Source organism: Mrakia frigida, assembly GCF_051309035.1.
Source record: "Mrakia frigida strain ATCC 22029 unplaced genomic scaffold BDY24scaffold_2, whole genome shotgun sequence".
NCBI lineage: Eukaryota > Fungi > Basidiomycota > Tremellomycetes > Cystofilobasidiales > Mrakiaceae > Mrakia > Mrakia frigida.
In genome coordinates this window covers 619,157-637,087 of record NW_027481279.1, presented here as the reverse complement: position 1 = coordinate 637,087, position 17,931 = coordinate 619,157, and the positions used below count along the sequence as shown (strand labels likewise).

General features: G+C 54.5%; 7 protein-coding genes across 7 annotated transcripts; 3 read left to right on the top strand and 4 right to left on the bottom strand.

Moving 5' to 3' along the window:
- Positions 1-154: 154 nt before the first annotated feature.
- On the bottom strand, positions 155-1,567 carry BDY24DRAFT_437898 (uncharacterized protein; the record flags this gene model as incomplete). Its single annotated transcript, XM_076644310.1, has 3 exons — positions 1,254-1,567; positions 880-1,110; positions 155-802 (listed from the first exon to the last, which is right to left on the bottom strand). The coding sequence occupies exons 1-3, from the start codon at positions 1,515-1,517 to the stop codon at positions 155-157; spliced, it is 1,143 nt and encodes a 380-aa protein (XP_076500729.1). The 5' UTR covers positions 1,518-1,567.
- Positions 1,568-2,266: 699 nt separating this feature from the next.
- RPS5 (40S ribosomal protein uS7 RPS5) lies at positions 2,267-4,410 on the bottom strand. The gene is made up of 11 exons (XM_076638524.1): positions 4,343-4,410; positions 3,959-4,121; positions 3,690-3,729; positions 3,512-3,586; positions 3,392-3,402; positions 3,074-3,298; positions 2,951-2,984; positions 2,835-2,853; positions 2,724-2,748; positions 2,544-2,623; positions 2,267-2,417 (listed from the first exon to the last, which is right to left on the bottom strand). The coding sequence occupies exons 2-11, from the start codon at positions 4,054-4,056 to the stop codon at positions 2,398-2,400; spliced, it is 627 nt and encodes a 208-aa protein (XP_076500728.1). The 5' UTR covers positions 4,057-4,121; positions 4,343-4,410; the 3' UTR covers positions 2,267-2,397.
- A 462-nt stretch (positions 4,411-4,872) lies between these two features.
- CBF5 (pseudouridine synthase CBF5) lies at positions 4,873-7,471 on the bottom strand (the record flags this gene model as incomplete). Its single annotated transcript, XM_076638008.1, has 10 exons — positions 4,873-4,926; positions 5,017-5,079; positions 5,171-5,386; positions 5,479-5,602; positions 5,710-5,768; positions 5,858-6,135; positions 6,266-6,837; positions 6,950-6,990; positions 7,208-7,287; positions 7,384-7,471. The coding sequence occupies 10 exons, from the start codon at positions 7,469-7,471 to the stop codon at positions 4,873-4,875; spliced, it is 1,575 nt and encodes a 524-aa protein (XP_076500727.1).
- Positions 7,472-7,625: 154 nt separating this feature from the next.
- BDY24DRAFT_94028 (eL22 family ribosomal protein) lies at positions 7,626-8,849 on the top strand. The gene is made up of 6 exons (XM_076645257.1): positions 7,626-7,776; positions 7,892-7,932; positions 8,053-8,125; positions 8,283-8,355; positions 8,445-8,504; positions 8,585-8,849. The coding sequence occupies exons 1-6, from the start codon at positions 7,774-7,776 to the stop codon at positions 8,722-8,724; spliced, it is 390 nt and encodes a 129-aa protein (XP_076500726.1). The 5' UTR covers positions 7,626-7,773; the 3' UTR covers positions 8,725-8,849.
- A 2,313-nt stretch (positions 8,850-11,162) lies between these two features.
- Positions 11,163-12,125, top strand: BDY24DRAFT_411533 (uncharacterized protein; the record flags this gene model as incomplete). Its single annotated transcript, XM_076642944.1, has 6 exons — positions 11,163-11,290; positions 11,415-11,463; positions 11,529-11,612; positions 11,740-11,890; positions 11,962-12,018; positions 12,109-12,125. The coding sequence occupies 6 exons, from the start codon at positions 11,163-11,165 to the stop codon at positions 12,123-12,125; spliced, it is 486 nt and encodes a 161-aa protein (XP_076500725.1).
- A 228-nt stretch (positions 12,126-12,353) lies between these two features.
- Positions 12,354-15,415, bottom strand: BDY24DRAFT_375272 (actin family protein). The gene is made up of 9 exons (XM_076638523.1): positions 15,330-15,415; positions 15,252-15,257; positions 14,959-15,174; positions 14,126-14,419; positions 13,845-13,944; positions 13,526-13,705; positions 13,288-13,405; positions 12,933-13,157; positions 12,354-12,769 (listed from the first exon to the last, which is right to left on the bottom strand). The coding sequence occupies exons 1-9, from the start codon at positions 15,346-15,348 to the stop codon at positions 12,605-12,607; spliced, it is 1,323 nt and encodes a 440-aa protein (XP_076500724.1). The 5' UTR covers positions 15,349-15,415; the 3' UTR covers positions 12,354-12,604.
- A 46-nt stretch (positions 15,416-15,461) lies between these two features.
- On the top strand, positions 15,462-17,776 carry BET2 (Rab geranylgeranyltransferase BET2). Its single transcript, XM_076638522.1, has 8 exons — positions 15,462-15,725; positions 15,801-15,951; positions 16,045-16,161; positions 16,287-16,502; positions 16,705-16,841; positions 16,946-17,044; positions 17,224-17,299; positions 17,397-17,776. Exons 1-8 carry the CDS (start codon positions 15,594-15,596, stop codon positions 17,525-17,527), a joined length of 1,059 nt encoding a protein of 352 aa, XP_076500723.1. The 5' UTR covers positions 15,462-15,593; the 3' UTR covers positions 17,528-17,776.
- The last annotated feature ends 155 nt before the right edge of the window (positions 17,777-17,931 follow it).

Below are 17,931 nucleotides of genomic sequence, written 5' to 3'. Positions count from 1 at the left end.
CCTTTGCTGTGATCTGAAGCGAGGAGGAAGGGGCAAGGAAAGAGCAAAAAGGAGACGCGTCGCATCGCACGCAGACTTTCTTTCCCTCGAACCGTCTCCAAAGCGAACGAAATCAAGATCTGAACTAGAGAAACTGAGTCCGACTAAGTAGTACCTATTCCCAGTCGTTCGGATCCTCCTTCCTCTTCAGCAGCGCCGTCACCATCCAAGGCTCGCCGGGCAACTCGTCAAAGTAGGGAGGTTCGCCTTCCGGCAGCATCCTCGACAGCCCCATCCCATCCAGAAGCTCGTGCTCGACCGTTCCATCCCTGTTCACCGTCTTCCACCACATCTCCAACTCGGGCACCGAGCCATCGCTGCTCCTCTCGAAAGAGTCCTGGAAGACCGACGCGTCCTCCTCCTCCTCCGAAAGGCGGACATACAAGGACGAGTGCGGTCCAACCGAGGTAACGGATCGAAGGAGGTTCCACTTGGAGAGGAAGGGCATCATCTTTACCCCCACCGGTTTCAACCATCTGCTTGTAGGGATCTGGTCCCTCGTTCGCGCGTCGACGAGGGTGAACGCGATTGGGTTGAGAAGCCTCAGGATCGGTGACCAGAAGAGAAGAAAGTCCTCTGGCGAATCAACCACCGATTCGGTCTTGAGGTTGGCTACGACGATGAGAGAGGGATCCGGTAGACGTTCGGAAGTGAGGGCAGGGAGGGAGGAAGGGGGGACGTCGTCGGGGTGGTCACGAAGCAGGAGATGATGAGGGATGAGGAGGGCGCTGACTCGAGCGGTGGAGGGACTGGGGTTGGAGATCTGAGAGTGCGTACCAAGTTCAGCTAGATTTAGAGATTCCGGACTTTGAAAGAAGGAGAAGGATTCAACAAACTCACGCGTGGAAGGACGAACAACATTGCCGACTCGGAGCCCTCGATGCAAACCCGTCGATAGATGACGGGCCCGAGGATCTCTAGGAATCTGAAGCAGACGCGCAAGACCTGTAAACGAGCGTGCTGAGTAAAGGTGGCGAGAGAGAGGATGGTTTCGAGGAGCTCGGTTGGGAGGGAGGCGAGGGAGGAGGTTCGTCCGACCTTGACCGTGGGAGAGGGTTTCCTATGCTTATCCTGCCAGGAAAGAAGCCGAGATGAGCATGAGATTCAGCGAATGAATGCTAAGCTCGAGGGATGAGGTTCGAGGGTCTTCAAAGGGGAAGAACAAAGACGAGGGAGAGAAAGGGAAGGGAGGGAAGAAGCGAAGCTCAACTCACGTTCGACCAAACCCAAACACCTTCTCCAGCTTCCTTCGCACTCTTCTCCCATATCCAGAATCCATCAGGGAATAGCTTGACCTCGACTTGACGATGGAAGGCGTCGTGAGACTCTTCTCGAGACGATAGACGGGCGACGGTGGAGGAGAGAAGAGAGACGGTCGAGGCGAGGGTCGTGTTCTGGAGGGAGAGGTTGGCGATGGTCGCTGCTTGAAGACGAGCCTGCTCCTCGAGTAGAGTGATTCGGGAGAGGATGAGATCCATCGAGGGGAGAGAAAAGGGAGAGGTTCAAATAAGTGAGAAAAGAAGGGAGTCGTGGTTGAGGGAAGGACAGCTCTCGAGCAAACTGAAAAGAGTTGAGCTCGCTCGTTTCGTTCCTTTCCTTCCCAACGGCCTCCTTCCTTCTTTTCCGGTCCACGATCGTCGCTTTCGCCCTTCCACCTCCAACAGGATGGATCTCGTTTTTCGCTCGACTTTCTCAACTTGAATCTCAAGTTCACTCCCTCGCCGACTCAGCTTCCCTCCCTCCATCCTTGTCAACAACGACGCGACCCTGCTGAACAGTTCGAGCTTTTCAAGGTCACCTCCTTTCTCCCTTCTTCCTGCCTCCTGCCACGTAGGATCCGAGCATTTCGCGTCGATTGATCCGTCTCACATCGGTTTGGGATACTCTTTCACGAAAACCACCCCGAGCTCTCGAGCTCTCGAAAACGCGACTCGACTTCCACGTTTCGGTTCAGGACGAGCGAGACGCGTCGTCCTACTCTCTCTCTCTCCTCCTCCTCTCTCTCTTCCTCTTCCTCTTTCTCCTCCCCGCTCGTTCCCTCTCTGAACAAAACCCCCCATCTCCCCGTCTCCCTACCTTCCTTCCCTGTTCGTTCCCACTCCACGCTCCCTCCCTCCCTCCCTCCCACGCACTCGCTCCCTCCCTCCCCTCCCTCCTTCTTCCTTGTCCATGATCGTCCAAACCAAAGGCAACCATACATCAGAAGTCCGACTCAGGGTTCCCAGAGGTTTTTTTTTTGGCTCTCGACTTGGTGACGGAATCGAGAGCGAGAGAGAGGGCTAAAGGGGGAAAGGGAGAGAGAGAGAGAGAGTAGAGAGAAAGCAACATCCATCGAAACATCCAAACGAAGAAAGCTGTTTATCGGTTGGACTTGGCGACTGTGGTGAGACGAGAAAGGATAGGAGGGACGAGGGAGAGGAAGGGGGTGTCAGTTGAGGAGGTTTGGGGAAGAGGGAGGTAGGGAGGGACGTGAGGAGAGGAAGGGAGACGCTGTTGAAACTGACCTCGCTCGAGCTCGTCCTTCTTCTTGATGGCGTAAGAGTTGGACGATCCCTTGGCGGCGTTGATAAGCTCATCAGCGAGGCTGGAGGAAACCATCGAGAAAAGAAAGAGGGCGGAGTCAGTTGAGTGGGAGAGGGAAGGGATCGGAACCTGAGCTCGAAAGGAGGGAGTGGAGGGCTCACCACTCGGAGATGGACTTGATGTTCCCTGTAAGAAGAAGAAAGAGAGGAAAGCATCAGTTCCTGTCGATAGAGGAGCGTTGGTGAGAGAGGTAGGTTGAGATCTGGACGAACTGAAAGCGGACTCTCGGGTCTGCAAGAAGGGAGGAGGAAGGGCAAGAGGTCAGCCAAAGCGCTCTCCGAACGAAGCGAAGCGAACAGACGAGCAAGACGAAGTTTCGAATACGTACACCGATGGTAAGGAGGGAGACGGCCTGGTTGACTCTAGAAAGCAGGGCAGAACCAAACAACAGCAGAAAAAGGGTTCAGAGCTCCAACTCTCTCTCTCGAAGGGAAAGGGGATTCGAACTCACCGTCGGAGGGGCGAGACATCGACAGCCTGTCGTCGAACGGTTCCGGCGGATCCAATTCGGGTAGAGTCCTCTCGGGGTCCGGTGTTGATGATGGCATCAACGAGAACCTGGATGGGGTTCTGGTCGGTGAGAAGGTGGACGATCTCGAACGCGTGAGCGACGATTCGGACGGCCATGAGCTTCTTTCCGTTGTTTCGTCCCTTCATCATGAGGGAGTTGACGAGTCTGTGGTTCCACGAACGTTAAAAAGCGAGAGGGAGGAGAGTAAGGATAACGGAGAGTCGAGGAGCGAGGTGGGAGGGGAGAGGGAGGACGAACCGCTCAACGATCTGTGTAGGAGCAAAGAGGAAAGGAAGGGAGGTAGGGTCAGCGAGAACGAAGGGAAGGTCGAGCTCATGAGCTTCCGAAAGGACGAGTAAGGGAGCCAGGGAAACGTACGGGCATTCGTCCCTTGGCGAACTGCTTCTTGGCGTATCGACCAGCAGTGTGAGGAACGTAGACGGCGTGTCGGACCTAGGAGGGAAGAGGTGGGAAAGAAAGGGAATCAAAAGGGTTAGCTCGTTTCGTTGGTCCCTCCCTCCTTCCTACAAGATCAAAGGTTCGAGGTTGGACGTACCTGGATGTAATCGGTCAAGGAGATATCCTTAACCTCAATACTGTAGTCCCCAAACCAAAGCAAAGCAAACCCTCGTCAGCGTCTTCCTTCTTCACCTTTGGATTCGCGACTTCTCTCTCTCTCCTCCTCGCCCTCCTGGCTGGCTCTATGACCTCCTCCTGCCTTCGTTCAAACCGTCCTCCCTCGTTAACCATTCCTCCTAAACGCTTCCAACCACGTCCTACTCCTTCCCCTGATTCTGCTTTACACGATGGTATGAATGAACGCACTCAGCGGTCTCCCACTTTCCGAAGAGCTTGACCTGACCGTCGGAGTTGGCCTTGACGACGTCCTGGGGGAGGGCGAGGATGGTAGCGGAGGGAGCCATGGTGAGACGGATGAAAGTGCTGGACCTAAAAGGGACCGGGGGGGAAGAAACCGAGAGGATAGGGGCTGAGCGAAGGAAGGTGACCGGGTGGGTGGATGGAGGAGGAGAGAAAAGGAGAGAGAGAGGGAAGGGATTCGAGGTCGAGCGGCGAGAGAGAGGACAAGTTCGAGTTTGGTGGGAGAAGAGGGGGAAAAATTGCGAGATTAAAAACAAGAGGTTAGTATAGGACCATAATCTCTCCCTCTCCTACACCGAAATCCAGAGAAGGAGGGCCCAAAGGACGCACAGCGAAAACGACGAAGAGGTGAAAGCTGGAGGTCAGAAAGGATTTTTCGACGCTGGCCCTCTCCCCTCCTCTCCTCCCCTCCCTCCCTTCCCTCCCTCCTTGCTTCCTTCCCTCTCTCCGCAGCCTGACTTCTTCGAACATAGCTCCTCAGTATCCTCTGTCCTTGTTGATCTCTTCTCGTATTTTCCGTCTATGATTTCTGATTTCAATCGAGAAAACCTTTTCTCTTCCCTCTCTTGTCGGTTCTTCCGCTCCGTTTCAGCCCACGCTATCCCTCTGCGTCTCTCTCTCTCTCTCTCCCTCCCTCTCGACTCTCCACTCGAGCTGATCTCATGAAAGAACACACCGGTTGGAGTTGATAATGATGACATGCATGAAAAGAACATAACGAAGGAAAAAAAAAAAGAGGCGAAAGAAGAACAAAGGGAAAAGGAACGAAAACCACGACCGGAGAGAGAGCAGACGAGAGGGAGAGAAAGATGCAGTAGATAGAGTAGGGATCCGAGAAAGAGCGGCGTAGAGAAAGTAATCTATTCCTCCTTCTTGTCCTTCTTCTCCTTCTTCTTCTTCTCCTTTTTAGGGGTCTGAGCGAACGAGAACGAAACGAGAGAAAAAGAGTCAGAGACGACGCGGCAAGAGGACGGTCGATTCGAAACGAGTTTGAAACGACGTACCTCGACAGACTCTCCAGCAGCAGCAACCTCTCCCTCAGCAGCGTCCTTCTTCTTCTTCTTCTTCTGCAGAAGAAAACAAACCCCAAAAAGCACAAAGGTCAGCCCTCGAGGCTCGAACCGAAACATGAACGACCGAGGCGAATCGAAAACGAACCTTCTTCTCTCCATCCTCTCCAACGGTAGCCTCAGCACCCTCCACAGCACCCTCAGCAGCAGCCTCCGACTTCCTCTTCCTCTTCTTCTCCTTCTCAGCGGTAACGGGGGCGACCTCAGCGGCGACGGCAGGAGCGGGAGCAGCGACGACGGGCTCGACCTGCATCTCCGTTATCGAGGCGGCGGGAGCGGCGGAGGTGGAAGCGGTAGGTTGGGTCTGTAGAGGAGAACGACAGGGAGGGAAAGACGGTCAGTTTGGGGCAGCGACGGAAGGGAAGAGTGCGGAGGAAGGGAAGAAAGAAAACGAACGGTGATGAGCTCTCCTCGAACCTCTCCCTCGGCCGAGTAGTCGACGTAGCTCTTCTCCCAGGTCTGAGGAGTGACTCCCTCGATCTTTCGTCCGTGCTTGTCGAGGGTTCCAGCCTTGACCATCCTAGAGAAGAAGAGAGAAACGAGGGGGGGAGGGAGGGAGGGAGAGGTCAGGTTCGAATCGAAAGAAAGACGAACGCGGTCGAGGTTCGAGAACGGAAGGAGACTCACTTCTTCTTCTCCTGGGCCTTGGGTCCAAGTCCCCATCGTCGAGGGTACATGTCACGCTCCTAAAGAAACGAAAGGAAGGGAGGGAAACGAAGTCAGAACGAGTCTCGAACGAAACGAAGAGGGAAAGAGAAGCCTCGAGCCAACTCACCATGATGCACCTCTTGACCTTAGCAACGACTCCGTGATCGCACGTCGAGAGGTCGACAGTGGACATGAGAGCGATACCGAGAGCGATGGCCTCTCCCTTGGTGGTCATGATGACGACCTCCTCGTTGACCTCGATGTCGGACTCGTATCGAAGGAGTCCAGGAATCATGAGCTTGGCTCCGTAGCAGATGGCGTTGACGGCGGAATCCTTGACCACGAGTCGCTTGTGTCCGGTGAGGAGGGACTCGAGAGGTCGGATGACTCGTCGAAGGTAGGACTCTGAGGAGAGGGAGGGAGGGAAGAGAGAGAGGGAGCGGGAGAGGCGATCAGCTCGAGCTCGAGACGCGACTTTCCTACGCTTCCTTCGAGCCTCCTAAACCTCCAGCCAAGTGAAGAAGAGTAGACTCACCATCTCGAGTGTTGTCGTACACCCACTGGGCATCGAGAACGTCGTGCATGGTGACCTGATCGTCCGACTCTCCCATCGCTCCCGACCTGACTCGCCGAAGCTCCTGCATGTGTCCTCCAACTCCCAACAACAATCCCAAGTGCACACACAGCGTCCTGATGTAGGTTCCAGCCTCGCACGAGACGTGGAAGACGGCGAGTCCTCGCTTGTTGTCGAACTCGATCAAGTCGGACTTGTAGATGGTTCGGATTCGGAGCTGCCTCTTGACGGCGGAGATGAGAGGAGGTCGCTGGAAGAGGGCTCCGGTGAGGGTCTCGAGGGCTCGTCCGAGGGTCTTCTCGTCCTGGAGAGGAGCGTGGAGTCGAAGGACGGCGACGTACTCCTTTCCGGCTCCCTGCTGGGACTTGACGAGTCGAGTCGCTCGGTCGATGCAGACGAGGAGGCATCCAGTGACCTTGGGATCGAGGGTTCCAGAGTGACCGGTCTTCTCACATCGGAGGATTCGTCGAAGCCAAGCGACGACTTCGTGGGAGGAAGGGTTGGAAGGCTTGTCGAGGTTGATGACTCCAGACCTGAGGAAGAAAGAGAGGGAAGGGGAAGGAGGGAGGGAGAGGTGAAGAAACGCGACGGTCAGCTCGCTGCTTTTGAAGCTCATTTCCCGACGCAAAAAGAAGCGAAACTCACTTGATGTAGGTGGCGAGATCCCTCTTGAGAGGAGAGCAACCCTAGAGAGCCAACGAGAAACGAGAGAGTGAGCTCGAGTGGAAAGAAAGGTCACCAACACGACCTCGTCAAACTCTCCTTCCTTCCCTTCCCTCCTTCGACATTTTCCTTCCACCTTCCCACCTTTCCTCGACCCCCCCTGGACCTCTTCCGACTGCCCACCCCATATTTACACCTTCCTCAAACATCCTATGCAATAAATAGAGCTTTGGGACTTACGACGGGGATGGGAGTGAAGTGAGAAGACCTGACGAGGAGCTTGTCGTAGTTCTTGAGGAGCAAAGGCCATTGCGAGGTGTCTACAGAAACAGAGAGAGATGTAAGTCAGCTCAAAGTTCTTCTCGTAAGAATCCTGCCTCAACAGCTGATCTGCAGTATAGAAAGATGAGACTCACCGAGAGCAGGGGCGATGGAATCAGGCTTGATAGCGAAGTCACCCTCGACCTGAACCTGAGCGATGGACTTGGTAGAAGAGGAAGCCATGAGGGGCGAGAAGAGTTTCGTCGGGGGAGAAGACGAAGGGGAGAAGGGAGAAGGGAAGAAGGGGAGAGGAAGGGGAGGGAGGGGTGAACTGGTCCTTTTTGTCGAAGTTGAAGGTTGGAGGAAAGAAGAGGGAGGGGAGGGAAGGGAGGGGAGGTCAGCTTCAAAAATTGAAAGGGACTCCGGGAGAAGGGGAACCTCTTTGTTTTCGAGAAGAGCTTCCTGCTAGGAAACCCTTAACCACCAGACACCACATTTGCTGAATACCCACCCGTACCCAGTAGTGTCCCTGTCAATTCAACAATATGGTACGTAGAGACCAAGGAGGGAGAGTGAGAGCGAACGGATCGACCTCAGGAGGAGGAAGAGAGAGTCGAGAAACTGACCTTGACCTCTTCCCTTCCTTCCTTCCCTTCCCTTCAGCCTAAAGCCAACGCCTCCTCCACTGGTTCTTCCAAGAAGCCGTGAGTATACCTTCCTATCGGAGTTGTCTCTCTTTCCCTCAGCTATCTCCCGCTGCTGCTGCTTCGAACTTCTCGAGCTGACCTTTCTCTCTTCCTCTTCCCCTTCTTTCCTCCTCTCAGTGCTCACTCCTTCACCATTGACTGCACCAAGCCCGCTGAGGACAAGATCTTCGACGTTGCTGCTTTCGAGAAGGTGAGTTTTTTTTTGGGGGGTTCTCATCTCTTTGGAGGGCGGAAGAGGGTGAAGGAAGAACGCCGACGTCGAGCTTCGACCCTCCTCCCTCGAGCTCACCTGCAAACGCGTCGAGCTGACCTTTTCTCCCTCCTCGCTTCGCCCATCATCACTTCAGTACCTTCACGATTCCATCAAGGTTGACGGAAAGCCCGGACAGCTTGGAACCATCGTTGGTATCACCCGAGTTGGTACGTCGACTTCCTCTCTCTCCCTCCCTCTTTCTCTCCCTTCTCACGAGCTAACCATGACCTTGTCTGTCTCGCTTTTGCTCCTACAGGAGAGTACAAGATCAACATCACCTCTGTTGCGCCTCTTTCCAAGCGATACCTCAAGTTCTGTTCGTCCCAGTCTCTTTTATCGACTCCCTCCCTCATCGCGTCTCGTTCGCTGACCTCCGTCTTCTTTCCTCCTTCTCAGTGACCAAGAGGTTCCTCAAGAAGTCCACCCTCAGGGAGTTCATCCGAGTCGTTGCCGCTTCCAAGGACTCTTACGAGCTCAGGTTCTACAACGTCCAGGGTGAGGACGGTGAGGAGGAGGAGGGAGAGGACATGGAGTAGACGTTTCGACATCCTCCCTTGCCTTCGCTCTTTCTTGGGACTGGCTTAGCACTTGACTGTGTCTGAGCGAGGAGGGAGATCTTGTTTTCGTGATGTGATCTTTCTCTTTTTCGGTTCAAACATACCTTTCTGGAAAGACAAGACGGGCAGCCCTCCACTCTCTCCTTTCAGCCCTTCACCCTCTGCCTTTTAAGTTCGACCACTGGCTCTCTGTTGGAATTCCAACCATCACCATCTCGACTTTCCCAATTTCTTCTATCATGCCTCCTCGAGTCTTCCTCATCACCGGAACTTCTACCGCTGAGCTCTCTCTCTCTCTCTTTCCGTCTTCCCTCGAATCTCGAGCTCACCTTTCCCTCCTCCTCCCGTCCTCCGTCCTCCGTTCTCCCTGTTCCCTCTTCGCTCCTCGAACCAGGCTTCGGTTCTGAACTCGTCAAAGTCGTCCTCGCCAGAGGAGACACCGCCAGCGGTTGCAAGACGCGTCTAGCTCGAGCCCTGTCGGCTCTCGAGCCCGCTTTCCATCTTTCCGCCAACTCCTAGCCGACCTCACTTTGTTTGTGCGCAACAAGAGATCAAGGCGCGTTTCCGATACCCTACACACAGTTCTGAGACTCAGACGGGAGCTACCCCTGCTTTGAGCTTTGACCGTTTTTCTTCCACAAAAAGTCTTTGTGTCCAACTTTGAGCTTTGATCTCGAACGTCGACTCTCTTCCTTCTTTTCCCTTCTCTTTCTACACCCCACACTCCTTTGAACCCACCATGAAGTCCTTCTTCCTCCCTCTCCTCCTCCTCGTCTCTCAAGTTTCAACTGGTCGTCGCGTCCTCTCCCTCCCCCCTCACTTCGGAAAACACTCCCGCTGCTCTTCGAGCGATTCAGAAGCGACAGGCCAGATCCGCTGATATCGTTCGACGAATCAAGAGTGGACCTAGGAGACGAGTTGAGTGAGTACCTCTTCCTAACATGCTCTTCAAATTTGACTCGGAAACTGACGACAATCTGGCCTTCTTTTCTCTCTCTTCCAATTCCAGAGCTTCCCCTGTTCCCCAGACCTGCACTCGATCTACAGGATACGACTCAGTTTCCGTAAGTCCTTTCCCGCTATGGTATGTTCCCAGATCCTGACTCTTCCTCGTTCGTTCTCGCAGAACGGCAACTTTCAAGCTGGAACCTCGCTCGCCTGCTACGACGTCTGGACCTCCAGCGCCAACGGACACGGGCTCGTCACCCAAGGAAACTTCGCTTATCAACAGGCCAACGAAGGATCGGACGCGAACGATCACTACTCCTTGTGAGTTTCCAGCTCGTTCCGAATCAAAGAGACGTCGAACTGATCGACTCGACGGTTCCTCCTCTTCAGCATGGCCTACGCCTCAGGCCCTTCCACCATCTCCCTCTCTCAGTCGATCCCAACCTTCGGAAGCCGATTCGACTTCAGCTTCATGCTCGGAGTGCTTCCTACCACCGACGTCGTCTGCCCCATCACTGCCAGCATTGCCGGTGAGTCGATGGTTCGACGCGTCTGCGAGCTGCTCATCTCGAAGAACATGTGCTCACTTAAACATCTTTCTACCTCCCAGGTAAAACCCTCTCCGTCCCCAATCTCTGCGCCGTCCCTGGCACCTGCACCCAATCCGGAAACGGTCTCTGGGCTTCGTTCACCATTCGAGACGCTCCCATCCAAAGCGACTACGAGACCATCTCGATCTCGTGGGATTGCAGGGGGGCTGAGCCCGGAGTCTCCTCGAGGTACTACATGGCCGATAACTTGGTTGTTACTCCCTCTCCCTTTTAGACTCGGTCCCTCGTTTAGAGCTTCACTTGCCCCCAGACCGTCCGTCTCCCTCCTTTCGGTCTCATCTTGCGACGTGTTTCGGTTTAGTACGTGTCTTTCGAAGGTATAGATTTACTTACATATCTTAACATCATAACTAATCTGAGAATTGGCGAGCATGGGAGGCTGAGCGAAAGGAGAAAAGGAGACGGGACGACGCGTCCAAGTTTCTGCTGCTCCTCTCTTTCCCTTCTCCGAATTTTTGTCCCTGCTCTTCGAATCTCCTGGAGCTCAGTGAAATCTCATAGCCATTTAAATTGAGTACAAGAGAGCTCTCGTGAGCTTCGAGGCATCAGAAAGCAACAAGGAAGAGGAAGCGAACGACGCGTCCAGTTCGTTTCTGTTTCAAGGCCAGGACGCCGTCCTCGTTTCACCTGTGTGTACATTTCGCTGCGAGAAGAGGCTCAAACACTTCACGGAAGTGAAATAAACACACAAAGGTCAGCTCTGAGACTCGACGCGTCGGGGTTTCCCCTGTGTTGAGCTCTGGCCGTTTTGTCTCCGCCGCTCGATTTTTGTGTCTTTCCTCCCCTTTGATCTCGAGCGTCGACTCTCTTCCTTCCCTTTCCTTCTTTCTCTACATCGCACACTCCTTCAAACCCACCATGAAGTCCTTCTTCCTCCCTCTCCTCCTCCTCCTCCTTTCCCAACTCGTCGTTGCGTCGCCCAGCTCCCCTCTCACTTCGGAAAACACGCCCGCCGCTCTTCGAGCTATCCAGAGACGACAAGCTACGTCCAAGCAGATAATTCAAAGGATGCGAGATGGACCTCGATGAAGGACAGAGCGAGTCCCACTTGATCTTCTCTTTCGAGAAACTCTCGAAAGTTGACCTTCGCTCGCTCCTCGTCGCATCCAGCCCCTCTGCTGTTCCTCCTCCAGTCTGCGCCAGCGAAAACCTCCTTACGGTTCGCCCAGGTTGTCTTCACTTCCGATCGGACCTCGCACTGACTATACCGACTCCTCGTCACAGAACGGAAACTTCCAAGCCGGCGTTAACCTCCTCCCAAATTGGGTCCTCGTCAGGACTCCTCAGTTCAACAGTGTCTCGCAAATCGTCGGCGGACAATGGGCTCACCCGACTACCGGAGAGACGGGAGGACATTTTTCCTTGTGATTCCATCTCCTTCCGGTCCCTCCCTTCGAAGGCTGACTGCTGATGTCGAACCGTTTTGTTTCTTCAGCTACTGTACACCGCCGCGACGTCGACTTCCCTCGTCACCTTGACCCAGACCGTCTCCATCCCTCGTCTCAATCAGAAGTACAGTCTTACCTTCGATCTCGGCGCCTACGTTTTCGGGACAAACTCCTGCCCTATCACTGTTTCAGCTGGAGGTGAGTTTCTCTCGCTCGACGCGTCGCTCTTTCGCTCCCTGATCGAATCATACCCTCTCGTTTTCTACTAGATAAATCCGTCACTTTCAACAACTACTGCCGCACTGGAGATGCTACCTGCACCAAAGGTGGAATGGCCTCTTGGACGTCCCAGACGCTTTCCGACATCGGGTTTTCGTCGAGCCGTGAAACGGTTATCTTTTCCTTTGATTGCACAGGCCTCAGAGCTACTTAAACTAATGCGGCGACTGGGTATGGATATAGGTACTTGCTTGATAACGTTTCACTCAAATGCTAGGTGGATGAGCTTGGTTCGACGCGTCTTTTTTTCGATTGATCAGGTTCGCCTTCGTTGCATCGAGCGGAGCTTGGGGCTTTCCTCCTTTTCCTCTTCCCTTGTAACTCGAAGAGAATTGCGAGCTGCCCAAAGGATTCGACCATTCGAGTCAGCGGAGGGATGGGCCGGGAAGCTGATGAAAACGTTGAGACCCACGTCGCAAAGCTGAAAGCTGTCGAGGCTTCGCTGTCGATGCGCTTCGTTTTCCTACATCGAAACGAACCTCTCGCTCTCTCTTCTCTCTCCCTCAATCAACCGAAAAAATGCCAGACGCCTAAGATCCTGAGCAAAACGAGAACGAAAGGACACAAAGCCACACCTCCTCCCTCCTCTCCCTCTCCGTCCCACTCCTTCCACCTCCCTCCCAAACCCAACGTCTATTTACACCTCTGCGCAATAATGTTAGGACCACTCTCCTTCCACTCCTCCTTGGAGATCCAGAGCTGATGGAACGTTCCCAACGACGCGAGGATGGATCCTCCCAACCAGGACGAGTACCTCCTCTCGACCGAGTGTCCGGGGGCGTGGATTCGGATTTTTTGCTGGGTGAGAGAAAGGGAAGGAAGGAAGGGAGGAGGTCAGTAAGAGTTCGTTTGGGTTTCGACTTCGTTCGTTCGTTCGACGCGTCCTCGTCTCCTTCCCCGTTCTTCCTCGCACCCTCGCACCCTCGCACCCTCCTCCCGAAACCAAAATGCATGCACTCACCCCAGGAGCCAACTGCGCCATCTCCCAGTTGAACCTATCCGTCACACCTGGCAGCAAACTTCCTCCTCCGACGAGGATGATGTTCGAGAGCAGACCCGCTCGAACGTCGAGGTCGCAGGCCATGACGGATTCGGCTGCGAGTTTGGAGATGGAAACCATTTGATCGAGCGAGTTGGAGTGAGGGGTGGAGGGAGTGGAGCGGAGGGAGGAGGGGATGGGTTTGGACTGAGGTTTGAGCAGGGAAGGGGAGGGAGGGAGTCAGCAAGACGAGAGCGGGGGGAAACGAGATACGAGAACGTGAAGGGAAGAGATTCGAGGGTCGAGAGAAGGAGGAAGAGCAAAGATCGAGACTCACTGGGTCGATAAAGTTCGGGTTGAACAATCCCTCCGACAACCTGAACCTCTCCGCTCCGAACTGGGCATTGTAGCCATCGGGGAACTCGAACGGTCGTGTTGGTCGTTGGAGAACGAATCTACATCCCAGCATCAGCCGAAGCCCGTAACCAAGAACACGTCAGTTTCGAAGAAAGACAGAAGCTCGAGCTCGCTCGACGCGTCGCTCGTCCGGCGTCGAGAACGCAGAAGCGACTCACCGCTCGTCATAGGGCGTCTCCGACACAGCCGCACAACTCTCCCTCCATCCTTCCACAACCCTCGTCTGCTGGTACTCCTTCCACGAAGCGGTCGTTCCGGCTAGACGTTCGTCTCGAAGAGTCGCCTTGGGAGGTTGGAGAGCTGGGACGGGCGTTCGAGTTTTGATGAGTTGGTGAGGACTAGAGGACGTGCAGAAGACGAGAGAAGAGCGGTCGTGGGAGGAAAGAGAGTCAGCGAGAAGCTCTACGGGTCGTCGGGCGAGCGTCGATGCGGCGAGAGCAGGGAGGGGAGGAAGGAAGACGAGGATTCGGGACGAACTTGAGATCAAGAGGGAAAGCTCGTCCAGGTTGAGGAGCCTCGAGCCAGGCCTTCATCTGCGACTGGAGAAGAGTCATGGCGAGAGGTTGTCGTCGAGTTCCTGAAGGTAGGTGAAATCAAAGAAGAAGAAAGGAAGGAAGAAAATGATGAGCTTCGAGCTCAACTCCTTCGCCGGGCCATTCCCTCCTCCCATCCTTCTCCACCACTCTCCAGGATCCTCACCACCCCTCCAACGCCGAGCTCAACTTCTCAACTGCTTCAACACAATCGCTCGAACTCACCGACTCTCAAAACATACCCCTCACAAACCGGCGTCACGCTCATCACCTCACTTCCGATGTCCACCACCAGCGCCGTCCCCTTCCCACTCGCGAACGCACTGAGCACTCCCGAGCACGCAGTGTACCAAGCAGGGACTCCTTCCTGTTCGAAGACGAGCTCAGCCATGGTTTCTCGGTTCTTGGGTGTGTTCCAGGCGGGTTCGGTTGTGAGCAGAGGGTGAGCAGAAGGGTCGATGCGGAGACGGTGGTGAAGGGCGTGGTTGACGATGGAGGGGAGGGCGGAGGGATCGGAGACTGGTGAAGAAGAAGGAGGAGAGTACAACAGGTCAGTCGAAGCGTTGAGGTGGTGAAGAGATGGGTTTGAGAAGCAGGAGAGACGAAGGGAGGTCGAGGGAGGAAGGGAGCTAGAGACTAGAGGGCTGAGAGCTCTTCGCGCAAGGCATCCGACTGCTTCGAGCTAACGAACAGTGACCCATCGACTAGACAAGCCATCAAGATGCCCATGTAAGTCGCGAAGCAGACAAGAGAAAGAAACAACGAGCTCCAAAAGAAGCTGAGCTCTCTGTTTTCCTTCCTCCTTCTTCGAGCTCACCATCCTTCTCAACGCTCCAGCTCTGTCGTTGCTTCTTTGACGAACTGCCTCCTCCATGATCGATACACAGAGCTCCTCCTCGAGCCCGGATGTATGCCAGAAGCTCCGACCCAGATCCTCCTTCGAGCTCAACCTCTTTGATTCGCGAGCTCACACCCTCTCCCTTCCCATCTTCCCCCCTCTCCCCTCCTTCCCATCCACCTCTAACCACGTCGAAAGTACAAACGAAAGGAAGACTCACCGATCCCATCACTCATCATACTCCCAACTTCCATCCCAGCTCTCCAACCATTCGCTCCTTCCTCTCCAACAAAGTACTTTCGCACCTTCCCTCCTCCCTCCGTCTGCTCCTCGTCCAGGAAACCGTGAGCTGTAGGAATCACACATTTGGGAACATCCTCTCCTGCGTAGCCGGCTCGAGTGGTGTGGGATCCGATGTCAAGCACGATGGCGGAAACTGAGGAGAAGAAACGAAGGAGGTGTGAGCTTAGCTTGAGAGAGGAAGGAGGAGGGCAGGGAGAGAGGGAGAGGTACCTTCGTCTGTGGGAGGAGAGAAGCAGAGAGGAGAGTCAGTCAATGTAAGAGAGAGGGCAGAGGAGATGGCCGACTTACCTCCTCCGTAAACAACCATATCTGAAGCGAAAAAGAGAAAGAAAAGGGGGTAGGGAGAGTGGATGGAAGTTGGAGAAGGAGACAGCGAAAACGAATCGAATGGACGCGTTCGAAACAGTTTCAAAGTGGTCTACAAACCATCAGCATCACGTTTTTCGGACTCTCTCAACGACTCTATAGACACTAATCACCACGCTCGACTCTTTCCCCAGCGAAACTCCCATCCAATCCTCGTTCCAACGGCTTCAAGGAGCGCCCTAAACCATGTCAGCTTCGACCTCCTCCCTCCCTCCTCCTCCTCCTTCTTCTTCTTCCGCCACCCCCACTCCCCCAACCTCCTCAGCAACAACCCTCGCTGTAGATCTTCACGTTAAGTACATTCAGTCTCTATCCAATGTGAGTCCATACCACCTCTTTCTCTCGCGGTCTTTGCGCTCAAAAGCTCACCTTCCCTCCTTCGACCTTTCTCAGGAATCCGACCTCTCGTACCACCTCTCGGAGCACCTTCGGCTGAACGGGATCTACTGGGGTCTTACAGCTCTCTACATCATGAACCGACAGGACGCACTGGATAAGGAGGAGATGATCAAGTGGGTCATGAGCTGTTGGGATGAGAAGGGAGGTCAGTTCAAGTCCAGCGAGCTCAACCCATCTCCTTCTCTCGTTCGCTTCGAAGACTCACCTTCGGTCGATCTTCCACTTCGTTTTTCTTCAGGAGGTTTCGCAGCTCACCCTAAACATGACGCTCATGCGCTTACGACCTTGTCGGCGATCCAGATCCTGTTGATGCAAGATGCAGGGCATCTGCTCGACGTCGAACGACTCACGACCTGTTCGTCTCCTCTCTTCCGTCTCCCTTTCCCTTTCCCTTTCCCTCCTCACCTCAACCTCCGTCCACTTCCCTTCCTCCTTCGCTCACCTCGCCCCACTGCTCGCTCGTTCGCCCCTCCCAACCAGTCTTCCTCTCCCTCCAAACTCCCTCGGGAACCTTCGCCGGCGACAAATGGGGCGAAACCGACACTCGTTTCCTCTACATCGCCATCTCCGCTCTTTCTTTACTCGGAACGTTGGATAGGCTGGATAGGGAGTTGACGTTGAGCTGGCTGAGGAGGTGTAGGAATTTCGATCAGGGGTTCGGGTGGGGGGAGGGGAGTGAGACGCACGGGGGGTCGGGTGAGTCCTTTCGAGCCTTGTCTTTTTGGGTTTGGGTGGGAGAGGTTGAGCTGGGATCGCTTTGACAATGGACAATCGGAGTTGGGGGACGTGGATCGGGCTGTCGTGGAGGAGGCGACACGGAATGAGACTCGAAGACGGAGGACGAAGGAGCGAAGAGAACTGACCTTCACCTCCTCTCCCTCCTTTCTCCCATCTCCAGTATTCGTCTGCCTAGCAGCTCTCTCCATTCTCGACGCCGTCGAAACAGAAGTGGACGCTGAAACTCTTGGCTGGTGGCTCGCTGAACGTCAACTGCCCAACGGAGGGTTGAACGGACGACCCGAGAAGCTCGAGGATGTGAGTCGAGTCGCGTCGCTGCTCGCTCTTCTTTCTTGCGTTTCCCTGCTTCTTATTTGAGCTGACGCTCGTTTGATGGGGTTTTGGGATGCGTTTAAACCCAGGTCTGCTACTCATGGTGGAACCTCGCCGCTTTGAGCATCATCAACAAGCTTCACTGGATCGATTCGAGGAAGTTGGAAGGGTTTATTTTGTCGGCTCAGGTACGTTGTTTCGTTCACTCTTTTGCCTCTCTCGGCTTCTTCTTCTCTGTCCTTCCTTTACTTCTTTTCTAATCCTCGCCTATATCCCTTCGTCTGTTCGTTGAAACGAGCTCGACCGAAACCCAAACTGACGCGTCCCTCTCCCTCCCTACCCTCTCTTCTTTGCTTCCTCCTCACAGGATCCCGAAGGAGGAGGAATCGCCGACCGACCAGGAGATATGGTTGACGTCTTTCACACTATTTTCGGAGTCGCTGGTACGTCTCTCTCTCTTTTGTCTCTCCCTCTCTGGTTCGTTCGTTCGACGCTGACCCCTTTCCCTTTCCCTTTCCGTTCGTTTTCGTTTGCTCGCAGGTCTGAGCCTACTAGGCTATCCAGGTCTACAGGATATCGATCCAGTGTACTGCATGCCTGTGGCGTTGATCGAGAAGATGGGGTTGAGGAAGGGGTGGGGGTGTTTGGAGAGGAGAGGAGGGGAGGTGTGAGTTGATTTCGATGACCGGTTTTTGGGAAGAGCCCTGGTTGTGCGTTTGGAAGAAGAGGAAATAAGAAGAGCAAGATGGCTGGGATGGGATTTGAGTTGAGTTGAGCCCAAAAGAGAGAGAGAGCTGAGCAAAAGGGAGAGAGGAGAGGCTGATTTGACTCCTCTCTCCCTCTTTGTGTTCTCGGAAGCGAGGAAGATGTCCGTCGTCGACCTCTGACTTCGAAGCAGGCCTGTGGGACGGAAAAAGGAGGAATGGGCAAGGAAGCGAATCCGAAACGAAACGCGTCGACTTTCGTTTGGCTTTTCCCTTCGCTGTGCAAGGTTGCAAAGGAACGAAGTTAGAAGGGATGAGATGCAGGAAAAGTTTGTTATCCAGTTCAGTTCGTATCTACCTCGAAAGCTCCC